General features: G+C 36.4%; 2 protein-coding genes and 1 long non-coding RNA gene across 3 annotated transcripts in view; all 3 read left to right on the plus strand.

Annotated features, from left to right (window-relative positions):
* LOC106180615 (uncharacterized) overlaps positions 1–16,069 on the plus strand; it is a 29,349-nt gene that overhangs the window by 2,741 nt on the left and 10,539 nt on the right. The window lies entirely within an intron of this gene.
* On the plus strand, positions 6,627–7,823 carry LOC147763028 (uncharacterized). Its single transcript, XR_015333569.1, has 3 exons — positions 6,627–6,778; positions 7,219–7,265; positions 7,604–7,823. It is a non-coding gene; the product is annotated as an uncharacterized LOC147763028 (long non-coding RNA).
* LOC106176315 (uncharacterized) lies at positions 9,827–15,749 on the plus strand. Its single transcript, XM_087009057.1, has 10 exons — positions 9,827–9,938; positions 10,380–10,424; positions 10,602–10,717; positions 11,672–11,845; positions 12,456–12,502; positions 13,334–13,359; positions 13,849–13,961; positions 14,405–14,548; positions 14,947–14,993; positions 15,530–15,749. The coding sequence occupies exons 2-10, from the start codon at positions 10,393–10,395 to the stop codon at positions 15,560–15,562; spliced, it is 732 nt and encodes a 243-aa protein (XP_086865183.1). The 5' UTR covers positions 9,827–9,938; positions 10,380–10,392; the 3' UTR covers positions 15,563–15,749.

Consider the following 16,069-nt stretch of genomic DNA (forward strand, 5'->3'; position numbering starts at 1 on the left):
AATGTTGCTATATTATATTACACTTGCTGCTTTATTATCCTCTTTTCGACATAACTTAGTTGTTGTCAATCTGTCCGTTTGCTCAGACCCCCCTTTACAAAAAGGTGCGACCTTTGTGACAGCCGTGTGCCTCTTTGTGCGACCAAAAATATGAGCAGCGTGATCAGTTGCCAAGCCAGAAATTCCATCTCTGTGTAAAATCAACGTGAGCGAAAAAATGAAGACTTTTCCTGTCGAACTTCGAGCGGCCACTGTGGCTTCCTTGAGCCTCCAACGGCGACCATGCCATAACTGTAGTCGAAAGGAGGCACAACAGTTGCCTCCCTGCTGGAGGTTATTTAGTTAAATTCATTTTTCTCCTCTACCAGCCATAAAATGAACCCCAATACATGCCATGTTTATGTATTATTTTTTTACTTCTTTATTTTAACACAGTGGTATTTTTTTCTATCTAGGAAGCGGCGAAGTTTCTCCGGCCGAGTTTAGAGCCAAATGGACCGAGGTAAAATTATCTTGACATAAATGCAGTGTAGATTTTCCGAGGAAGAAGAATCACTGTTCTCCAAGCTGTATTAACAAGTTTTAACAGGGGCTATCGTTTGTTGGCAATTTGGTCACGGTTGCACAGGCATGTTGTTCGCTATTTGTAGGGTGTCTGTATGTGGTTGCTTACATCATTCTGATAACGTCATGTTATGATATGTTAGCCGCGGTGAAAAAAGAACTGTTAACGCCATTTGTTGAACCCACAGATGCTTTTATCATCTAAGTACAGTTTAATGACCTTTCCACCCCCACCCCGGAAAATTATGATCTATGAAAAGACTACTTTATAATTATTTCTAAATCTGAACAAATGCCATTTAACCATTCAACCGTCCCCTTTTACAGGGCGGTCAATAAAAACGACTTCTTTTTTCATCTCAATTTCAATGCAATTCAATATTTCCAACTTTCTTTCACCAAATTGTTTCATAAGAATGACATTTTATCCCTGCAAATTCTGCAGATACTGGAAACCATTATCGATTATTGAAATTTGAAAATCCGATCAATTGAGTCTACCAAGCATTTTAAAAAAGAATTGCAGACATACCAATTCAGGGAATCGTTTATTAATCGACTTTTAAATTGGTTTTTATAAATTTTATATAGTAATTGTATTTTTGCATTGTAAGAAATAAGGCTATTCTACCTATAAGCTTTTCTGTGTGCAAATAAGGCTGTTTTTTTTTTAAATCTAGAAGTGATTATTTTTTCTTAACAAACATATTTGTGTTATTATCTAGATATCTTAATAACATGTATATCAAAACTGAGATGGATTTTCCTTTAATTTCAGATCACCGGGTCTTTCGCTGCTACCTCCTAAGTACATACTTTATGCCTTTGGAATTTTTAGTAGAATCTCATTAGATACATGTATGCATGCTATGAAGAGCACCTTTCTTTATATAGTATAACATTGATAGATTTTTTTTAAAAAATAATAATAAACTGATCCTGTGCATGACTTAGTCTCCATAAAGTCCAGTTTCCATTTGTCCAGTTCTCGTTTATAGTAATTACCAGTAAAAATTTGAGGTGCAACTTTTGCCTCGTCCCACAACCTTTATCTGTGCTAGACTGCTAGTCTATCCCTCGCGAGTGATTTTTTTTCTTTGAAGTTTACACTTGGCTTGTATGAAATTAGGCCCAGGACCTGCACGAAAAAAGAACATGACCACAATATTATAATTTTTATTGACATAAATATTGTTTAACCCCCTTACTTCGAAGTGGGCGAAAATTCGTCCTCCAAGCGATTGCAAGCCCAGTGTAACAGCGCGTTTGCGACAGATCTTTTGAAGAACAATTCTTCATTTCACAGGACTCAAGTACAGGCGAGAATACGGGAACTGTTCAAATTGGTGGACAAAAACAACGATGGTATCATGACTCGGGGCGAATATTGCCAACTCCTGACAATGTTTGACGACAACAGTAAGTACTGGCATAATGCTGAATATTTTGAATAATCTAAAAAATGAACATGTGGTGTGTAAAACATTGGCTTTATGTGTTATCAAGCATAGTATAGCGGCCAAGGCAAAGACTGACAGTAAGGCTTCATTCCCATGCAATGTCTATTTTCTAAATTCTATTTTCTATTCGCGCTATCTTATGATCACGGTCTGTGCCCTGAATATCCCGCCGCGTAATTGCTGGCAGCGCGAGCCAGTTACTTATAGTAACTTATAGTAACTGGCTCGCGCTGCCAGTAATTACGCCGCGGGATATTTAGGGCACAGACCGTGATCATAAGACATACCGCGAATAGAAAATAGAATTTAGAAAATAGACATTGCATGTGAATGAAGCCTAATTGCCATTCAATGTCTACAAGCTGTTAAACCAAGGAGTTATAACAGAAGGAGATTACTCGAGTGGGGGCGGATCCCGTTTTACAGTCTCATTGGTCGGAATGAATAGAGCCCAGAGAACAATGGGTGCCTATCTCTGTTACGCTCTCATTTAAATCTCGTTTGTCAGGATAGGTGCCTTCGTCTAGCATTTCGAGAGGACACAAACAGAAACACACTCAAAAGTTTGTTAAAATGAGAGAAGTACATAGTGCAGAGGATATAACGTTGGATAAGGTTATCAAAAATCAGGTAAGTGCTTTTAAATGCATAACTACTCGAAATATGAAGATAAATTGCAACTTTTATGCCGTAGGGTCTCACTGTGTAAGTGTCCAGCTCCACGTCGATCTCGCGAGGTGGTGTGTGGAGAATAAATATTGCACGAAAAATATTTCCCACTCATAACAAGTGCTTATAAATATAGTATCAGACGAAGAAAGTTTGGTCTTTATACAGTTGCAATTGTTTAGTAATTTGTGGCAACAGCATAGAATAAAACTTAGGTGCACTTTCAGTGGCCGAATAACAAGCAGGGCCGAGTTTTATAAAGGACGTTTAGCACTAACCAGTGGATAAGCCTAACCAGTGGATAAATTCTCCTAACACCCATTAACTAAAAGATGGCTTAAATGTGTTTCATATACAGTGTTCAAACAGCCAATTTTTTAACTGGCCAGTGTTTAACTGGATAAAATAATTATTTAAAGGTCAGTTAACTATCCGACTGCTTAAACACTTTATGAAACACAATTTCATCCGTCGTTTAGTTAACGGGCTTGGGAGAATTTATCCAGTGGTTAGAGTTAAACACTGGTTAGTGCTAAACGTCCTTTATAAAACTGGGCCCAGATGTTTAAGCCGCCATCTTGTTTATGTTTCGAAAAAAAATCACTCCAAAAGACATTTTCCTCCTACTTTTTGATACTTGTGTCACATGACAGTCATAAAATTTAACTAATTGGTGTGTGTGCAATACCATTTCTTGAGCAGTATTGTTGTTTTTTTCGATTTTACATGTGATCTAGCTTGAATACCACAAGGGCCAATTTTCACGAGTCCAGATCAAAAACTGTTACGCTTGTTACGGCCAAAAGCCTGAACGTTTTTTTCACTTTTCAAATGCGTGATTATAAAAGATTTTGGTGTGTTAAGATTCTTGAACATCTTGGTCGTGGCTTGGTATACATGTATATTGCACGGGTATTGCTCCAATATTTCTTGAAAAAATAACCTGTTTTGTTCAGAATACCAATTTTTTACTTTAGTGTTATGGGTAAATGTACCATTTTTGCCTGTCCCTTTTTCGTGTTAAAAACTAAAAAAACGTATCATGACAGTTGGTCATCATTTTTCTTCTCACCATGGTGGGTGGCTTTGGAGTGGTAACTTTGTTGTTAAAGTAAGGTGCTCAGTTATTTTGACTGGAAAAGTTTTGCCTCCACCCAGCATTTTCCATCATGGCGGTCTAACAGGAAGTTTGACTTCACAGTATTTTTGGTATAGTTATTTAAAACTTATTTAGTCTTCTTTTTACATATATATATATAAAGTCTTAAGGTTTTAAGTTCACCTAGGCTCCACCAATTACTTTACCTGTTATCTCACTACACATCTCCCTTTGAGTCAAGGTGTGTAAGACACACCTTATTGTGTAAGACACCTCATTGTGTAAGACACCTCTATAATTAAGGGGTACTTGCTTCTCTACTTTAATTATACTTCACTACTTTGTCATGTTAGGTGGCAAGCTTGGATGTTTCAGTTCATTTTAAGAAAGAAGCTTTGCCTTGGTGATTACAAAAAATAGAACTCTATTAAGGTTTATTCATTACTTGAAAGTAAATATTTCATCTTGCAGTGTTGAAACAGAAATTCTCTCAAAGTTGATAATGAATTTGACATGCATATCTTTACACTACTCAAGTTTTTTTTCTTCTATTATAGATATGGGAGAAGGCTGCTTTGAATATATTAATTATGGTCAGGCTGGTAAAAATTAAAAAATGTCAATGAAAAAAGGAGGTAAGTCTGTCTAGGGTAAGTTACTTTTGTCATAATGCCTACGATGCATTAAACATTCACTAGCAACATTACCCTTTTTAAATTTTTTTCAAAATACAACAACCTTGGGCATTTTCCTTTTACCAACCAGCCTCTTTGAAATCCCCTTTTTGTCCTGTCAGAAGAATAGGAACCAGGTATTTCAGCCAAGTCATAACAAGACACATTAAACTTCACTGCGTAATTCCATAATGTCTACATGGATACTAGTAGTTCATAATGCTATTATTATGTTTTTTTTTTCTAACCTACAGGTTTCTCTCTTTTCTGAATGGCATGGCATTGGCAAGGCAGAAAAAAAGGCCCTGAAGAAATTCTCACTTGAGTTGTCCTTTTTGGAGAAGAAACTGGATAAGACTGGCCAACAGAGATTGCATTAAATTAATAGTGCTCTTTCATGACATTTTAAAATATTTTCAGTCACCTAACTGACTCTATACATTTCAAAAGTGGACATAAATTTAATGTTACTGTCACATGGAAAAAAATTCAAAACCTACATATAAATTGCTGAGTGCCATGGTATAACAGTCTACCTGATTGCCAGTGAAATTTCTGTTTCAGTGAAATTTCTTTAAAGCAGTCACTTACTGGCCCAGTTAATTTTTTCAGCTGTAACATGTACTCCAGTTCATTTTATAAATGTTCTTACTAAGTGTTGTCTTGATATATAATAACGTTTTGAAAAGCCCAAGTTTTTGATCCTATTTGTAAGAATTAGCCACTTTATCTTCTAGGATTTTTTTCATTCGGCCCATTAGATTCTCAGACCTTGCTGGCTCTGAGTGGAATAGTATCTGGCACAGACTGGTATCAACAAGTCAGATAAAAAAGAATATATTTATTTCTATTTGCACGGTTGAAAAAAATGCCAACATAGACTGCATAAAACTGGAAAACTGTAGCAACTTAATCATTATTATGACGTACTTCATTGATTACTGCTTATGTGTAAAATTTTGTTTTTGTTCTTCTATTGATATAATAAAATGGTTTTACTCACAGATGCTACTCACGATGCTTGAGTATAGAGTTGACTTAAAAGATATTTTAAGTTAATATAGTAAATAATAGTCTGAAATTCTATATTCTCATCTTTATTTGTTTCACTTTAAAGAGTTCGGTTAATACTAAATTTTCTGATATTTTTTGTACATAAATATATTTATGAATGAATAAAAATTATTCTCAATGTTTAGCACTGTGCACTTGTTTACCGACAAATATGAACAGTGGTAGTATGTGTCAAAATAATCCTGACAAAAAGGGAGATTTCCAAGATAAAGAAATTTATAATGAGTATTCAGTAAACTGACATGTCGTGGCATTGCCTCAACCTTTGATTAATTTTTTACCTTAATGCATTAAAATATTAAAATTATACCGAGTGAGAGAAAAAAAATACTTTAAGAAATTTAAAACCAGTCACAAAGCTAAGCTTAGGCACTGTCACAATGTATATGTTTACGGGACCCAAGGGCAGGAGGGTCCAAACGTTTATGTATTAATATTATGTCCTTTGGCAGTGAGGACAAACGTTCACTTAAATGTCATTTTCACAAACCACAGTTGGGACGTTTTCTTTTGACTTCTCCTTGGTGATTTTTCACTGGGTTGTGCAAAAAAAAAAAAAAAAAAAGGCATCTATCACCGACTCAAAAAAACTCATGGCGACCGTCCTCAGTCACCACCTTATAATCGCTTTCTATGATATCGTTCCCTTCCAGCACATCGTCCAAATAATTACCTGTGAAAAAAATCGTCAGCATACAACGCCGCTTTGACACTACTGATCTCGAATTCTAACGTGAAATAACGCATATGAAATTAATCTCCAAGCTGAGGAGAGCGACGCAGACGAAACCTTGAGACAGGAGGCCCCCCGTAGCTAGCTCCGCCCACCGTAACAGACATCGGACAACAGAGAGGCTTGCGTGTAATCTGTATATATATATATATATATATATATATATATATATATATATATATATATATATATATATATATATATATATATATATATATTTTTTTTTTTTTTTTGGGGGGGGGGGGATGTCCTTAACAACAATTCCAGTGCCATAGGAACTATATTTAGTAGTAACACCACTGTAGTTTGCTGGCTCCATCCCAGATATGATTTTCATTCTTGATTCACCGCTGTGTTTCAGAGGACGGCGAGGTCACCCAGACGGAGTTCTTGGCTCACTGGCCAGGTACAAATGGTGCCCAGGTATTTGCGGCTGCCGCTGCTGAGGACGGTAAAATTACCTGCGAAGATCTGCATCGTATCTTTAATCAGTATGATGCCTATGGTAATAGCTCTTATTATGTTTTGAAATTCACTTTCTGATAGTTTCTTCTTATGGCTTCAAATATTGCTCACAATTAACTGGTTGAGCAATTACATTCAGTTGAATGTCACTTTGGGCACCGTTTATGGGTCTATTTTTGTTTCATATAATTTGTGCTTGTAAGTTATATGCATTAAAAAACTTTCTAAAATGAATCAAACAATTTACTTTATTAATATCAATATATATTTTATATAAACAACAAAACCTTTCTTAATTTGCTTAAATGCCGTGTGTGCGTTTTGAAGCATATAAAAAATTAACAGAGAACAGATAAGGCAACAGAAATATCGCGGACGTGCTCAAAATCAAGTCAGCAGCATTTTCCAGATTTAAAATCTGATTCCAGAATTCTTAAAAAAAAAAAAAAAAAAAAAAAAAACTATTATTTTTATTTCTAGGCAACGGCCGAGTCACCTTTCCGGAATTTGGTGCAGCCTGGTTAAAGGTAACTTTTATACAATTATTGCCTTCGGGTGAGGTAACTTCGGTGATATATGCAACCCGCAGCTAGCATAATTGACCTCCGCCGTCGTAGACATTTACGAATGATATTTTGACAGTTGTATGGATAAACAGTAACTGTATTATAAACCCCGACATATTTTCGAATGTTAGAAATGAATCTGGTTGTACATTATTCTATCAATCGGTCACTGCCATCAGTGTTGCCGTTGTCATTGAGGTTTTATTTTTTCACCGAATATGGAGAAAAAGAGACAAAAGAGGGTGCACAATTGCTTTATTTTTTTAAGTTGTAACATTGCGGTATTTTATACATTCCAGATCGTTAGAGAGAATCCTGCCATTCTTGGTTGAGTGAACTCTTGCACATGATTTGTAATAGTGCTGAAGAAGGAATTATGAAGATTTCGTGCTTGTTTTACTTCCCCTTACAAAAATATGGACTTAAGTGTGTACAAAGTGTTCTCCCAAATTCTGATTTTTTATCTTGGATTTCGTGAAAATAAAATACAGAGGGAAAATAAAGACCAATTGCTTTGCACTTGTTGTTTTGAATTATCAGAGCATTACAATTACAAGATAAATATATTTATGCAAACATAAAGGAAAAGAAACATATGTCACGATGGTATTGGCTAAAATGTTACTGATTACGCATATTCTTAATAGTCACTTCCTAACTACGTTATCTACATTTTCTTCCTCTCCCTTCAACCTCCAACATTGCATTCCACCGTTTACATTACATTTCCCGCTTAAGTACGACGAGGTCATGCCAATCAATTCAGTTACTCTACAAAACACTCCCCGCACCTTATACACTCGAGGCTGTCAATCACTAACATTATCTCCCGGGGAAGATATGCCTGTCCCTAGGCATATTTTAAATTAAAATATACCACTAAATAATCCTTCTTGAGCAGTCCATTTTTATCAGACAGTCATACCAAAAATATAACCAAGTGAAAAAATTCTATATAATTTACTTACACATAAAAAATAAACACATTCGACATGAAACCAAAAATATAACTCAAAGGAAGATATATTAATAACTTTTTGGAAAATCAATTGTTCGTGGATATATTTCGTATTGGCATTTTAATGTGTGGCCCAAGAGTAGAGATACTTTTTGCTTGTTTTCGACTGCGCGGATATTTCATCTGTTACTCTCTTATTATGGCTCTGAAACATTTTCTTATACGGTTTCCCTCTTTTGGTTGTCATTTTTGATATAGTAGGAATGCACTACGTGAGACAATAGGGTCGATCACTCCCTGACCAGTAAGCAGCAGTGAACACAACGTTGTGACCAGCGCATCGTTCGTATGAAGAACTTGTTCATCTTCATATCAATATCCACACTGTAGCACTCCTTTGAGATGACTATAAGAGAAACACTTGTTTACATGTATATCAAGTTCGATCCACGAATGTATAAATTGTACTTTGAAATGATCAAGTCACAAAATGTGAGAATTCCAACTTGATTTCTACATGTATGTTATCAGTTTCATGTCATCATGCTGTTCATGTAACAATAATCGTCTGGTTAAATATCGATAATCAGTAATCATAAGATACATAAGCTGAATATAGATATATTAATAATACTTCACTTACTTGATATTCAATACATAATACTTAACGTGTCATTATAGCCATGCACATGTAATGCAATAACATATTTGACTCAAAGTAAGCTCATAAAATTTTAAGTTCGTTTTCACACAAATGAATAGTTTCCATTTGGTAAAGTCCATAGTATCATTCATTTTGAATTACTGCACGAGCCTCTCCTCGCTCGCACAGCCTCTCCTCGCCGTGCGCTGAGACAGAGACGGTCGTCGATTAGCTTCTACGACCATCACCGCGGAACAGGGAATGGTGTTTAGCTTGGGTTGGGGTGGGGGTGGGGGTGGGGATGAGGGTGATCAGAGGAAAAGATCCACCCCCACCGACATCTCCCTAAGTAGCTTGAAGTATGATTTTTAATTTTATTGAATTTTTCAATTAGAAACCAGTGTCGTTTTTCGACATTCATCCTCATTCCAAAAACTAAATGAACACGACAGAATAAATCTCAAAACCAGTATCTTCAACTTAATATTAAAATAATATTTCTATATATAACATTGCAAAAAAGTTAGAACAAAACCCCACTGTATTTCCAAATGGCCTTTCTCATCATAAATTTGTCTGATAGGCGTGATATTGATCACGCGAAGTGAAATAAAAATGCGCGGTTGCGTTTTCGTCTTTTATTTGGTGGCAAAATGCGGCTCTACAGATGGTTGGTGTAATCCAAAACCAATACGGGAAACAAATAAGGCTAATAGACACGGGATAAATGCAATTATCATTCAACCTTTAACAAACAAAACTCAAAGCAATGTGCCAAGAAAACGTGATTATCGCATGGTATGACGGTCGTGATGTGCAATTGCCCCCACACCATGGTTTAGCATCGTCTGTTCTCCGTCCTTGAGACTACTTTTTGACCGTGAGAGCGTCACAGTAACTTGTGAAGATAATTTCCATAATGCGTGACTCGTAAAAATATCAGATCACGATCTGTTATATAAAAGCTCGTCTCCTAGGTAAATGGGTCAGTTGACTAAGTTTTTGTGTCGTTCGTAATTGGTGCGGGATCCAAGTAAGTTATATATATATTTTTATACAGTTTTTACTTTAACGCGGGAAGTTGAAGTTAAATTAGAGTGATTGCATTGTGGAACCTGCTCATTCAGTTGCAAGGGTGTTTATCAAAGTTTCTTGTGGTAGGGTTTCCCGGACAGATCGTAAACCTTTACTTCGGCACCAAGTACTTTTGTACTGGTCGCTACATCGGCTTTACGAAAGCTAATAAGACGAATCTTTTATGACCAATATTATTAAGATGTAATGCATTAGATTTTGCTAAATAATATTGTATATACAATGTGAAAAATTGAAATCGGAGCGTTTTTCTTAACACCAGGTATATTTTACACTCACATATTGTTAATATAATTATGTACTAATGCATGATATAAATAAAGATACCGAATTTGCACGTATATTTTATTATATGTAAATCATATATGTTTCATTTCAGAAAATACAGAAACATGAAGTTTTTGGTATTCTTAGGACTTATAGGGTAGGTTGATATTTTTTTCTGATTTTTTTGGTTTATGTGTATTCTTTTTAAAAAAATCAGTTTGATATCCTCAAAGATACGTTGAAATAGGAGCAGCTATGTCCACGCCTACGTTGAGCTTAACCTTTCGTAGATTAATTTCATACTGAGTAGTAAAATATTCTTTATTATTTTCAGGTTTGCTCTTTGCCAGGACAGGATCGACCAGCTGTTTAGCTTGGTGGATGCCAACAAGGACGACTCCATCCAAAAGGCCGAACTGATGGCCGTGTTCCTTTCATTTGATGACGACGGTAGGCAGTTGTTTCTGTCTCTCTTCGCAACCGCATTTCCTGTTGAAATGACAAAATCCAAAATCATGGTAAAGTTTCAATACATGAGCAGCGAACCTTTCACCAGTTCTCTTCATTTTCAATATGGTCTTGGAATACCTGCTCCTTTTAAGTAACGGGAAGTGTATCTTATATGCATCCGTGATTTTTTCATTTGAAAGCACTTTGCCGTTAAAATCAAACAATACATGAAGAAATGATTTTACAAGTATTATTTTGAAGAGAGATCGGCCTCCAGTTTGTCAGTTCCGACCCGGTTTGTCCCGTTTAACGCAACTGAGGGTCCGTGTACCAGAAAGTTCGCCCTCCATTTAGTTATAATGGTTAGGGCTAGCCTGACCTAAGTGGGTCACAATCTAGGGCGAGGCTTGCCTGTACAATTGCAAATGATTGGGAAGCGGACGCTATATTAGGGGGGACTCTCTGTCACGTTACACCGGCTCCGTGAGCTCCGCTGGCTCAGCGTCATGTCGGCGGATACAAGTCACCGTTACCGCATTTCTTCCTAGACAACAGGGACCTGTGTCCTCATCTCTTGAAATTAGGTCACATATAATCTTAAACCCCTTGATTTGGGACTCTGTCGGTGCATTTGCATAGGCGTGACGCTCGTCGCAATATATAATGCAACCTTGTCAAAATTTTTGAAAATCAAATGCTAAATATCCCCCAAAACCAAAGGGAATATGGGAAATTCAACTTACTATAGAAGTCTGAACCCAATGCACGATGGTGTTAAGGTTCCCAAATTAAATGTGAATTACTCCAAAATTAGCAGAGATATACCCATAGTTAATATTAAACGTGGATAGGAAATCATACACTGGCAATCTTGTGGCCGTGAATTTGACCTTTGGCGTACTTTTCTCCATGAAATGCCCTTTGCAAATTTGCTAACCTTTATATTTGTTCCAGGTGATGGCAGTGTGTCAGAGAATGAGTTTGTCACTAATTGGGTTACCAAGACAGGGTCCTCCCCAGAAGCTGCGAAGGCACTCTTCGACCTGACTGACGCTGCGGGTGGCGACGCGAACGGTGCAATTACGCCCAATGACGTGGACGCGGTCTTTGTCGCTTTTGATGCTGATGGTAAGTTCAGTTATGGAAAATTAAAATTACATCATTTTGGAATATGAGGTTTGATAATAGGACTGGATAACAACAACAAGAACAGCAGTTATAATAATAATAATGATTAAACGTATTGTATACGAGCATGCCCAGCTATATACCTTGCAAGAAAATGTTGCTATATTATATTACACTTGCTGCTTTATTATCCTCTTTTCGACATAACTTAGTTGTTGTCAATCTGTCCGTTTGCTCAGACCCCCCTTTACAAAAAGGTGCGACCTTTGTGGCAGCTGTGTGCCTCTTTGTGCGACCAAAAATATGACCAGCGTGCTCAGTTGCCAAGCCAGAAATTCCATCTCTGTGTAAAATCAACGTGAGCGAAAAAATGAAGACTTTTCCTGTAGAACTTCGAGCGGCCACTGTGGCTTCCTTGAGCCTCCAACGGCGACCACGCCATAACTGTAGTCGAAAGGAGGCACAACAGTTGCCTCCCTGCTGGAGGTTATTTAGTTAAATTAATTTTTCTCCTCTACCAGCCATAAAATGAACCTCATAACATGCCATGTTTATGTATTATTTTTTTTACTTCTTTATTTTAACACAGTGGTACTTTTTTTCTATCTAGGAAGCGGCGAAGTTTCTAAGGCCGAGTTTAGAGCCAAATGGACCGAGGTAAAATTATCTTGACATAAATGCAGTGTAGATTTTCCGAGGAAGAAGAATCACTGCTCTCCAAGCTGTATTAACAAGTTTTAACAGGGGCTATCGTTTGTTCGCAATTTGTTCACGGTTGTACAGGCATGTGGTTCGCTATTTGTAGGGTGTCTGTGTACGGTTGCTTACATCTTTCTGATAACAGCTTGTTATAATGTGTAAGCCGCGGTGAAAAAAGAACTGTTAACGCCATTTGTTGAACCCACAGTTGCTTTTGTCATCCAAGTACAGTTAAATGACCTTTCCACCCCCAGAAAATTTTGATCAATAAAAAGACTACTTTATAATTATTTCTAAATCTGAAAAAATGCCATTTAACCATTCAACCGTCCCCTTTTACGGTCAATAAAAACGACTTCTTTTTTCATCTCAATTGCAATGAAATTCAATATTTCCAACTTTCTTTCACCAAATTTTTCCATAAGAATGACACTTTATCCTTGCAAATTCTGCAGATATTGGAAACCATTATCGATTATTGAAATTTGAAAATCCGATCAATTCAGTCTACCAAGCATTTAAAAAAAGAATTGAAGACATGCCAATTCAGGAAATTTTTTGATTAATCGACTTTTAAATTGATTTTATAAATTTTATAGTAATTGTATTTTTGCACTGTAAGAAATAAAGCTATTCTACCTATAAGCTTTTCTGTGTGCAAATAAGGCTGCTTTTTTAAATCTAGAATTGATTATTTTTTCTTAGCAAACATATTTGAGTTATTATCTAGATATCTTAATAACATGTAGGCCTATATCAAAACTGAGATGAATTTTCCTTTAATTTCAGATCACCGGGTCTTTCGCTGCTACCTCGTAAGTACATACTTTATGCCTTTGGAATTTTTAGTAGAATCTCATTAGATACATGTATGCATGCTATGATGAGCACCTTTCTTTATATGGTATAACATTGATAGAATTTTTTTAAAATAATAATAAACTGATCCTGTGCATGACTTAGTCTCCATAAAGTCCAGTTTTCATTTGTTCAGTTGTTGTTTATAGTAATTACCAGTAAAAATTTGAGGTGCAACTTTTGCCTCGCCCCACAACCTTTATCTGTGCTAAACTGCTAGTCTATCCCTTTTTTTCTTTGAAGTTTACACTTGGCTTGTATGAAATTAGGCCCAGGACCTGCACGAAAAAAGAACATGACCGCAATATTATAATTATTATTAAAATAAATATTGTTTAACCCCCTAACTTCGAAGTGGGCGAAAATTCGTCCTCCAAGCGATTGCAAGCCCAGTGTAACAGCGCGTTTGCGACAGATCTTTTGAAGAATAATTCTTCATTTCACAGGGCTCAAGTACAGGCGAGAATACGGGAACTGTTCAAATTGGTGGACAAAAACAACGATGGTATCATGACTCGGGGCGAATATTTCCAACTTCTGACAATATTTGACGACGATAGTAAGTACTGGTATGGTGCTGAATATTTTGAATAATTTAAAAAATGAACACATGTGGTGTGTTAAACTTTGGCTTCATGTCTTAATTTGATATCAAGCAAAGTATAGCGGCCAAGGCAAAGACTGACAGTATTTGCCATTCAGTGTCTACAAGCTGTTAAACCCAATCCTCTGTGATATGACGGAAAATTCGTGTCTGTCTGTCTGTCTGTCTGAGCCCTCGGGCATCTATTAGAACAAGACAATAGAACTTGGGTGAACGGGGGTGGGGGGGGGGGGTAATAACCTTTCATCATCTTATATATATAAGATATATTTTTTGGGGGGGATGTCCTTAACAACAATTCCAGTGCTATAGGAGCTATATTTAGTAGTAACACCACTGGAGTTTGCTGGCTCCATCCCAGATTTGATTATCATTCTTGCTTCATCGCTGTGTTTCAGAGGACGGTGAGGTCACTCAGGCCGAATTCTTGGCTCACTGGCCAGGTACAAATGGTGCCCAGGTATTTGCTGCTGGCGCTGCTGAGGACGGTAAAATTACCCGCGAAGATCTGCAACGTATCTTTAATCAGTATGATGCCAACGGTAATAGCTCTTATTATGTTTTGAAATTCACTTTCTGATAGTTTCTTCTTATGGCTTCAGATATTGCTCAGAATTAAGTAATTATATTCAGGTGGATGTCACTTTGAGTCCCGTTTACGTGTCTATTTTTTGTTTCAAATCAACTGTGCGTGTAAGTGATATGCATTTAAGAACTTAAGAAAAATGAATCAAACAATTTACTTAATTAATGTTAACCTTTCTTTTATTGCTCTAATGCCTTGTGTGCGTTTTGAAGGATATAAAATATAAACAGAGAACAGATAAGGCAACAGAAGAATCGCGGATGGACGTGCTCAAGATCAAGTCAGCAGTATTTTCCAGATTGAAAATCTGATTTCAGAATTCTTTTTAAAAAAACTTTCTATTTTTATTTCTAGGCGACGGCCAAGTCCCCTTTGAGGAATTTGCTGCAGCCTGGTTAAAGGTAACTTTAATACAATTATTGCCTTCGAGTGAGGTGACTTCGGTGATTTATGCAACCCTCAGCTGGCATAATTGACCTCCGCCATCGTATTACTAGTGATATTATGACAGTTGTATGGATAAACAGTAACTGTAATATAAACCCTGCCATATTTTCGAATGGTAGAAATATATTTAGTATTACATACTCTATCAGTCAGGCCATAATTACTTAATTCTGAGCAATATCTGAAGCCATAAGAAGAAACTATCAGAAAGTGAATTTCAAAACATAATAAGAGCTATTACCGTTGGCATCATACTGATTAAAGATACGTTGCAGATCTTCGCGGGTAATTTTACCGTCCTCAGCAGCGCCAGCAGCAAATACCTGGGCACCATTTGTACCTGGCCAGTGAGCCAAGAATTCGGCCTGAGTGTTGCCGCTATCATTGAGGTTATATTTTTACCGAAGATGGGGAAAAAGAGACAAGTAGAGGGTGCAGAATTACTTTATTTGTTTTAAGTTGTAACTTCGCGGTATTTTATGCATTCCAGATCGTTAGAGAGAATCCTGCCATTCTTGGTTGAGTGAACTCTTGCACATGATTTGTAATAGTGCTGAAGAAGGAATTATGAAGATTTTGTGCTTGTTTTACTTCCCCTTACAAAAATATGGACTTAAGTGTGTACAAAGTATTCTCCCAAATTCTGATTTTTTATCTTGGATTTAGTGAAAATAAAATACAGAGGGAAGATAAAGACCAATTGCTTTGCACTTGTTGTTTTGAATTATCAGAGCATTACAATTACAAGATACACTGATGCTCATAAGTTAAGCAACACCCCGATTTTTTCAAAAGTTTCTTCTATCATGATCATTATTTCATTTGTTAGTGGGATTATGCATATTTCTTTCATATTTTATAAATAACTTATTCAAGTTGAATATTTCGGTTAAAGAAACACACCACATAGCTTTATGTAATAATCAAAATAACTTTATTAACCAAACGGCACTAAAATATGCCAAACCATGTGTCAAAAAAGTATGCTCACACAGCAAAAAGTACGTGCTGATTAAAACAGCTTATTATG

The sequence above is a fragment of the Lingula anatina genome, chromosome 3 (assembly GCF_051362555.1).
Source record: "Lingula anatina isolate TDL-2025a chromosome 3, LinAna3.0, whole genome shotgun sequence".
NCBI lineage: Eukaryota > Metazoa > Brachiopoda > Lingulata > Lingulida > Lingulidae > Lingula > Lingula anatina.

Bases quoted from the DNA above. Each gene is read 5' to 3' on its own strand.
- LOC106176315 (XM_087009057.1), top strand. From the start codon at position 10,393: ATGAAGTTTTTGGTATTCTTAGGACTTATAGG. The intron at 10,425-10,601 runs GTAGGTTGATAT...TATTATTTTCAG, and splicing joins GTATTCTTAGGACTTATAGG to GTTTGCTCTTTGCCAGGACA. The intron at 13,962-14,404 runs GTAAGTACTGGT...GCTGTGTTTCAG, and splicing joins GACAATATTTGACGACGATA to AGGACGGTGAGGTCACTCAG.